The sequence below is a fragment of the Neopelma chrysocephalum genome, unplaced genomic scaffold (genome assembly GCF_003984885.1).
Source record: "Neopelma chrysocephalum unplaced genomic scaffold, ASM398488v2 Primary Assembly neopelma1_95b, whole genome shotgun sequence".
Lineage (NCBI taxonomy): Eukaryota > Metazoa > Chordata > Aves > Passeriformes > Pipridae > Neopelma > Neopelma chrysocephalum.
The window spans coordinates 829942-838455 of NW_020897758.1; the positions used below are offsets into that span (position 1 = coordinate 829942).

Below are 8514 nucleotides of genomic sequence, written 5' to 3' on the forward strand. Positions count from 1 at the left end.
CACCAGCACTGCCCACGGCCTCTCTCTCCCCTCCCTAAGCTCGACCCTTTCTTCCTTCCAATGCAAAAACTCAATGGCAAAAGAGTGCATGAAATCAAATAAATACGCCCCCCTCCCCAACCCTGCGAGCTGCCCCTGAGCCTCCAGCACAAGGGACCCATTCCAGCAGCACATCAGTCCCAGCAGGACCCCCTGGGCCCTGCCCACGCCTGCCCCAGGCAGGGACTGCAGCATTCCTGGGGCACCCCCAGCCACCAGCGGGCGAGGGGGCTGCCCAGATGCTGTTCCCAGGGCTGCTGCCTGCACACCCTCCCCTCCATCACCACCCCTCTCACTGCTCGGTAAGAGAACCTGCCTGGGGCCACACAAGGACACTCCCTGGGGAGGTGTCCTGGGTGTGGGGGCTTGGCAGAGCTCTGATCTCCACCAGGACTGAGGGGTGACGAGTCCCCCCCCCCCCGGGGTAGGGTCCCCACTCCTGACATTTCTACCCAGAGGACTCATTTCCCAAGGTGGCTCAGGGAACAGTCCCTTCCCATGGGAAATGACCACATCACCAGTCGTCACCACTCCGTCACCCAGCCCAAGGGCAAATCAAACTGGCACCATCGCAGTGGGGCACTGGGACCATCTGGAAAGGCCTTCCCTTCCTGCTACCCCCCTGGATCCATCTGGCTCCAGCTGCCTCTCCCACCCAGCTGCCCTGTGTCCTCTGGAGGGTGCCCACGGGAGGACCCAGCAGACCGGGCACACGTGGGGCTGGGGGCCCTCCCCCTCCATCTCAGTATTTGACCCTCCGGTTTGTGTTCCGTGTTCGACCTCGAGCTCAGACCGACGGCTCTCGCCCATCTTAACAAACAAAGGCAGAAGAGAAAGGAAAAAAAAAGTTAGTCTCAATGTTCCCCTCGTGGCTTCCTGGTGGTCAGCCCCCCCCGGGGCGGGCATCACCCAGGCACCCAGCTCTGGTTCGTGGGCTGTGGCCCCCCGGGCAGCGCGGGCACGTTGAGCCCGTTCTGCGGCGGGAGGGCCGAGTCGAAGTTGAAGTCCATCTCGTCGCTGTCCATAAAGTCATTCAGGATGATCGACTCCACGTCGCACTCCAGGCTCCCGTTGAACATGTCCAGGTCCAGGTCTGCTGGGAACCTGTCTTGGCCCAACACGGGGGGGTGGACGGCCCCCGGGTAGGGGCCCTGCAGCGAATCCAGCAGGCTCATGTGTGCCCCTTGGTTACTGGCGTAGGGATGCAGGTGCCCGTGGTGCGGCACGGCCGCCATGCTGCACGAGTCGCTGGGCAGGCTCATAAGGCTGACAGGATTGGCTAAGGCACTGGTGTTGACCGCGGGGTGGTGGCCGGCTGGTGACGGGTGGTACAACGCGCCGCTCTTCATGAGAGAGCCCGGGTGGGACGGGTAGGAGGACAGGCCCTGCTCCCCGCCCCCGCACAGCAGCGGGTTGTGTCTGTGGCCACGGGCCGGCACCATGGGGCTGGCCTGCGGCAGGGGCAGGTCCCCCGGGACCATGCTCTCCTTGTGCGCGTAGGAGATGGAGGAGAGCAGGTCCTGCAGCGAGGCGTTCCTGTAGGAGCTGACGGGAGAGAAGGTGGCCTGCTTGTTCTCCTGGATGGTCTGCATGGGCAGGCGGCGCATGAGGCCCATGGCCGGCTGGCTGTAGATGGTCCCGCAGTAGGTGTTGCCGGCAGCCCCCATGTTGGAGCACTTGGAGTTGAAGGTGAAGCTGGAGCTGCGCTGCCGCAGGGCGGCCGGCGGGAGCTGCTGGCTCGGGCTCATGGCGTAGCCGTCCTGCAGGTCCTCCAGCATGCTCTCCCCGAGGCTCTCGTTCAGGCTGATGGTGCCGGTCAGGTCGGTCAGCCGGGGCAGCTCCACGGAGCAGCGGGCGCTGAGGGAAGGAGACATGGTGCTGGAGGGGCTGGGGTACATCAGCGGGGAGGAGGGGGTGCCGTCGTCCTCCTCCAGCTCGTCGGGCTCGTGGTTGGCCATGATGGGCGAGAGGCGCCCGCTCAGCGTGCTGGCCGTGGAGCTGGCGCGCGTCCGGAAGTCCGCCCAGGCGTCGTACTCGTCGCTGGCGTGGGACGCGGGGCTCTCCGACCACTTGGCCTGCTGAGAGGAGGGGCTGTCCTCCCCGCGCTCCTGCGTCACCTGCAGCTGCTTCTTCTTGCTGGCCTTGCCCTTGATGCGCAGGAACTTGCTGTTGTTGTCCATGGACACCGCCCGCCGCCGCGGCGTCTTGCCCGTCTTGCCGCCCTCGGGGTTCAGCATCCACCAGGAGCTCTTGCCGGTGCCCTCGTTCTGCACGCGGATGAAGCGGGTGTGCAGGGACAGGTTGTGCCGGATGGAGTTCTGCGGGGACAGCAAGGACAGGGGGACGGTCAGCAGCAGCTCCAGCACCCCGGGGGGAAGGGGGCACCCAGAGGGCTGGGGGGCACACGGGGCATCGTGGGGGACCTGGGCTCCGTCCCCTGGGACACCGTGGATGTCTGAGCCAGAGGGGTCAGGACTGGGAAGGCTCAGCTGGTGGGTCCCTCCCCCAGCCCTGCTGGGCATCCCAGTGCCAGGCATCCCGTTTCCAGGAGCCCGTGGTCATGGCCCTTTGCTGCATGGACCAGCTCTGTGTTAGTGCAGTTACTGTCATGGCAGGGACAGGGGTGTTCCTGTATCCCAGGGACCTGCAGCAGGCAGGGCCGGGTCTCAGGGGACCTTTCTTCCCTGGCAGGAGCCTGGGGAGGGACAAGGTGAGGAGGCAACAAATGCAAAGGCAGAATCAGGACCAGGTCCAGGTCTTCTCCCAGCCCCAGCAGATCCTATGGGATGCTCCCAGCACAGCCTGAACCTCTGCAGGATCCCAGGATCCCAGTCCACTCTCCACCAGCTCCACAGGCAGAGGGATCCCCTTTGGAGTTGACTCCAAGCCCCTTCCCCTGCCTGGCGTCATTTGGAATGTGCTCCCCTCCTCCCTCAGCAGTGGGAGTAGGAGCACACCCTGTGCAGGGCACATCAGCACCACCACAGCCCAAAGGTACCTGTTGGCACCAGTGAGATCTTGTCCCCAAAATGCCTGTCACTGACAGTCTGTCTCTCTGGGTGTCTGCAGCCTGGCTCTGCTGGCAGGGACACACACCCTGCCCAGGTACCATCACATGGGGGGTCTGCAAACCCAGCAGAACCCTCCCTGCCCAGAGCAGGACTGGCTGGGGGCTGCTTCCTCCTTGGACACTCCTGGCTCCCTCCTCCACATCCAGCATCTCAGGGGGTTCCCTGCTGAGAGCAGCACTTGGTTCCCTTGGCTCAGGCTGCGGCCACAGCTCTGAGCAGCTCCCTGGCTGGAGCAGGGGTGGCCTTGCAAGAGGCAGGAGTGGGGAGGTCACGTCCCAACACAAGCACCCCCAGCTGCCCCTGCCCTGGGGGGTGACAGGCTGGGGTGACCATGGGGCGACGCTTTTAAACCCCTGGCCTGGGGAAGAGAGGAGGTGAGGGTGTGATACAGGCTGGGAGAGGAACCCATTGAGAGCAGCCCTGCAGAGAAGGTTCTGGTGGGTGAGAGGCTGGACATGAGCTGGCTGTGAGCACTCAGAGACCGACCCCACCCTGGGCTGCATCAAGGAGGAGTAGCCAGCAGGTCGAGGGAGGGGATTTGCTCCCTCAGCCCTTGAGAGACTCCACCTGCACCTGCAGTGCTGCATCCAGCCCTGGGAACAACAGCACAGGAAGGTCACGGACCTGTTAAGCAGGTCCAGAGGAGGTCACAGAGATGCTCCAAGGGCTGGAGCCCCTCTGCTCTGGAGCCAGGCTGAGAGAGCTGGGAGGGTTCCCCTGGAGAAGAGAAGGCTCCGGGGAGATCTGAGATCCCCTTGCAGGGCCTAAAGGGGCTCCAGGAGAGCTGGAGAGGGACTGGGGACAAGGGATGGAGGGACAGGACACAGGGAATGGCTTCCCACTGCCAGAGGGCAGGGATAGATGGGATACTGGGAAGGAATTGTTGGCTGTGAGGGTGGCACAGGTTGCCCAGAGAAGCTGTGGCTGCCCCAGCCCTGGAAGTGTCCAAGGCCAGGTTGGATGGGGCTTGGAGCAACCTGGGCTAGTGGGAGGTGTCCCTGCCCATGGCAGGGGGTGGGACTGGACGAGCTTTGAGGTCCCTTCCAACCCAAATGTTCCGGGATCCTGACTCCTGCCTGTCCCTGCTCACGTGCAGCTCCCGGGATGCCACCCCAGCTCCCTGTGCCTCAGTTTCCCCGGGGGCCAGAGGAGAAAGGCAAGATGCAGAGCCCCGGGAAGAGCATCAGTGTAGAGACTCTTCCCCCAGCACTGCCCGTGGCTCGGGGCTGGACAGGGGCTGCTGGAAGGGGAGGCAGCTCCCTGATCCTGCCCAGCTGCAGGAGGGACGGAGGGACAGGGAGGGGAAGGACCCCACGGTGCCAGGGAGAAAGTTTGGTGCTGTTGTGGTGTACAGTGGAATACTAATGAAGAGGAGAGTGAGCTCCAGCCTCATCTATCATATTATGTAATGGCTTACTTCTCTGCACTTCATTTATTTGGAGATTGCTCCCAGGCTGGCTCCTCGCCAGCAGCCACCAAATCCAAGTCTACAGAAATCAATCTCGCGCTGACTGATTAAGCCGTGTTTAGAACTAATTGCTCCTTCGTGTGTGGGGAGAATAAATTACGGGCTTTAATTTCACATCTTTAAAATGCAACTGCAGGTATGGGCCAGCTGTTAACCCCTTCCTGCACGGCTGGGGAGGGGCCTGGGGGGTGGTCGGGACACTGAGCTGCCCAAACGATGCTCGAATGATGCTCGTCACCTTCAAGCAGAGTGAGCCAAGCCCTGGCCAGCCTGTCTGGCAGGGAGAGTGCCCCTGACCCCTCCAGCACCTCTCCCTGAGCCACAGGCTGACCCGAGCTTTCCTCCACGCGACCAGGCTGCCGTGCAAGCGGCAGGGACAGAAGCAGAGCACGTGGCTGTCACTGCCTTGGCAGGGCCAGGGCCACCAGCCAGCTCAGCCCCAGGCACTGCCCTGCACCCACAGGCATTGGGGGCTGAGGATGCCCAGGTTGGGCTTGCTGGGGTGAAGCTGCTGGGCCCCTCATGGAAGGGGGGACTCCCAGGATCGCCGCAGTCCCTCCCTGCCAGCGCTCCCCGAGTCTGCTATGCTGGGTGGGCAGGAGCTGCTGCAGCCCTGTGCAGCTGGGATGGAGCTGCTATGCAGAGCACGGGGAGAGGGGCTGGGGTTTGCAGGGTTTGGGGATGCCTCAGCTGGATGGGGGTGACATTCATCATCCTCTGCTACTGCCTCCCCCGCCCTGCAGCTCCAGTGCAGGGCTCTCACACCCACCCTGGACTCCGGGCTACAGGGCTGGCAGGGTCAGACTGCCAAGGGAGAGGAGGGAAGGGAAGGCTGCTGCTTCTCCTGCAGCCGAGCTTCATTAAGAGCCAGCAGACAGCAGCAATTAAGTGCAAGGTGCAGCGGGCCCGGCTCTCTCCTCATTAGCACCCCGACATGCTCGGCTGGCCGCGGCTCGGGGCGCACGGAGCGGGGCCGGGGCTGCACCGGGGCGGGCCGGGAGCTGATTAAAGCAGGCAGGCAGGGACCTGCCCCCCACCACCACCCGGCAGCCCCCGGCTCCCACAGCCCCAGCCTCGGCTGGCAGGGAGCAGGCGGGGGACGCGCGGGGGACATGAGGGCTGGCAAATGCCCCCAACAGCAGCTGCCTTGGCAGGGGTTGGAGTCAGGCAGAGCAGAGGGGGTGCAGGAAAGGCTGGTGCCAGCCCCAGGGTTCCCACGATGCCTCTGACACTGCTCTGCCCCTCTCTGCCCTGCACCACTTCTCAGCAACCCGCACTCCTGGCCATGCCCTGCACCCTCGCCGTGCCCCCCTCCCCGTCCCCTGTGCCCCCGTGCCGCCCCTGCCTGCCCGCCCCGCTCCGATGGCTCAGCCCCTCTCTGGGATCCCGACCCCACAGCCCCAGGTACCCAAACGGCACCGGGCAAGGAGCATCAGTCCCCAGCGCACACCCAGAGCGTGCCGGGGGTGACACCCACTCCGGGTTACACCCACTCCGGGTTCCACCGCTCCCCCGGCCTTCTGCCGAGGGCACGGGATGCTCTGGGTAGCGCAGGCGAGGGCCGGAGGTGGCACCAGGGGCTGCAGGTGGAACGGAGCCCTGCTCAGCCCAGGCTGGCACCAGGGAGGGACGAGGCTGAGCCCGTGCCAGCCCCAGCCACCAGCTGCCAGAGGCTTTGCCAAGCTGGAAGACCCTGGTGCCATCCCGGTGCCCGTCTGCCGAGGGCTGGTCCTGCTGCGGGTCCTGAGGGGGGGCCGTGGGCACCCACAGAGCCCCTCACCCCCCCAGGAGCCCTCCTCCGGCGAGCCTCATTGTCAGGGGAACAGGCAGTGTGAAATCGGTCTGATTAGCAATTAGTCCCATTGTAAAAGGATTAGCCAGACCCATTGTTTGAGAGAGCGACTTGACTGTCAATGGGCATCTGGCAGCGACGATGATGATGATGATGCTGTGGTGGGAGCCGGGAGCCATTCCCCATGTCCTCTGTCCAGACAGGACCTCCGAAATGAGCAACGACCCCCGAGACGAGCCTCGACCACCGAGACAGGCACCGACCCCCGAGATGGGCATCGCTGCCAGACCCAGAGGGGCCTTTGCAGGGTCCCAAGCACCTGCCCATCCCCACCCCAGCAGCATGCCCAGGTTACACCTCCAGCCTTGGGGTGCCCATGAGCGTTGGGGTACAGGGAGGGGGGCTGAACATCCCTCTGCGTGCCCCGAGGAGAGCACGGTGAGGGGAAACAAGTGCAATTCAAGTGAGAACAGGCGGAGAGCCGGAGCTAGGGAGAGCAAACGAGGGGCTCCGTGGACCCACTCCATCCCTGTCACATCCCCTGCACCCCTCTGCTGTCCCTACCGCTGTCCCTGGCTGCCACCACTCCCCACTGTCCCCACAGCACCAAGGGTTTTCCAAGCAAACCCACAAACCAAGCCCAGCTGCTCGCCACACATCCCACACCTCGCAGCCCTGCTCTCAGAGACCCCCACGGCCAGGGTGTGTTGGGGGCTGTCTGTCTGCCCAGGCTGCCGGTCCATCCAGCTAATGAGCCGCTTCGTTACCTGGTGGCGATTCTCACGCTGTTGACAGGAGGAAGCAGGGACAGGGACAACAAGACTAACAAGAGCTCTGCCGACTGCTCTCTGGCAGCACAAGGACGGCTCCAGGGGTTAATTGATGCTTATTCACTTCTTGCACACAAAAATTGCCACTCTTGGAGGAAATACTCCGGAGGGCAGAGGCTGCCGGCAGCCTCGACAGGGCTCCATCCCTGGGGACGCTGTAAAGGGCGGGTGGTGGCACAGGACATTCCATGGTGACACCCACCAAGACATCCTATTCACCCAAGAAACGGCTCTGCCCGCGGGCACCAGCAGCTAAGAGCAGGATGGCCATCCCCGTGGCCTCCTGACACCCTCCCCTGAGCACAACCAGCCCTGCTCCCTGCGTTGGTGTCACCATCCTGCCCGGAGCAGCCGGTGGCTGAGCGCAGCCCCCCAGCCCTGGCACCGCCGCCTCCCGCGCGGGGCCCATGCCCGCCTGGCGAGCAGATGGCAGCTGGCACACGTGGCAGTGCAGCCCACACACCGGGGGATGCCAGGCACCCCAGATGCTCACGGGTGCCCCGTGATGACAGCAGCCGGATCCCTGTGCTGTGCCAAGGGTAGGGAGTGGGCGAGACCCCCGTCGCCTCCAGTGGCTGCAGGTGCATCAGCCGACCCCATGCCAGCCCCACACGAGCCTCACATCAGCCCCATATCAGCCTCACAGCAGCCCATCCCACCCCAACCTGACCCACACCAGCCTTCCACACACGGGTGGGTGAACCCAGTGACAGGAAGCACCCGGAGCCAGCCGGAGCCAGGGAAGGCAGGCTGTCGTAAATCCAGCCCACCGTGTGACAGGGCTCCTCCAGCCTCATACCAGGCTCCCCAGGGACAGGACCCAGCACACTGGGAATCCCCGCCGGCCTCTCTGGTGTGAGCAGCCCCTGTGGTCTGCCCCTCTCCCCGCTGCCCCAGGGCACACAGCACCTCGTCTGGAAGGAGCAGCCCCCGGCACAGGGCTCGGCGAGGCAGTTTGGAGCTGCTGCCGTGCGCGTGGGATGAGCTCTGCTCCATGGCTGCAGCCTGAGCCCTGCCCTGCTGCTCGTCGGGGAGTCACTGCCCCACAGCAGCCCCCGTGCTGCCCTCTCCCACCCCGGGCAGCCCTTCCCAGTGCCCTGTGGCCACGCAGCCACCCCACAGCCAGCCCTTGGCACCGCCCCACACACGACCCCCAAACCAGCCCTCTGCACCACCCCACAGCTTCCCACACTGTGCCCCACAGCCGTACCTCTGTGGTGCCCTACAGCATCCCACAGCAAAACCCTTGCACTGCTCCATCAGCTCAATGCCCCGTAAGCCCCCCAGCCCCTCTCAATGCCCCATAAGCCCCCC

General features: G+C 64.7%; 1 protein-coding gene across 1 annotated transcript in view; it reads right to left on the reverse strand.

Annotated features, from left to right (window-relative positions):
- Window positions 1–617: 617 nt before the first annotated feature.
- Window positions 618–8514, reverse strand: part of FOXO6 (forkhead box O6) — a 35129-nt gene continuing 27232 nt past the window's right edge. Inside the window, exon 2 of the mRNA XM_027694019.1 lies at window positions 618–2357. Coding sequence (XP_027549820.1) covers window positions 945–2357 — 1413 coding nt within the window. The 3' untranslated portion in view covers window positions 618–944. The remainder of the gene's footprint in view (window positions 2358–8514) is intronic.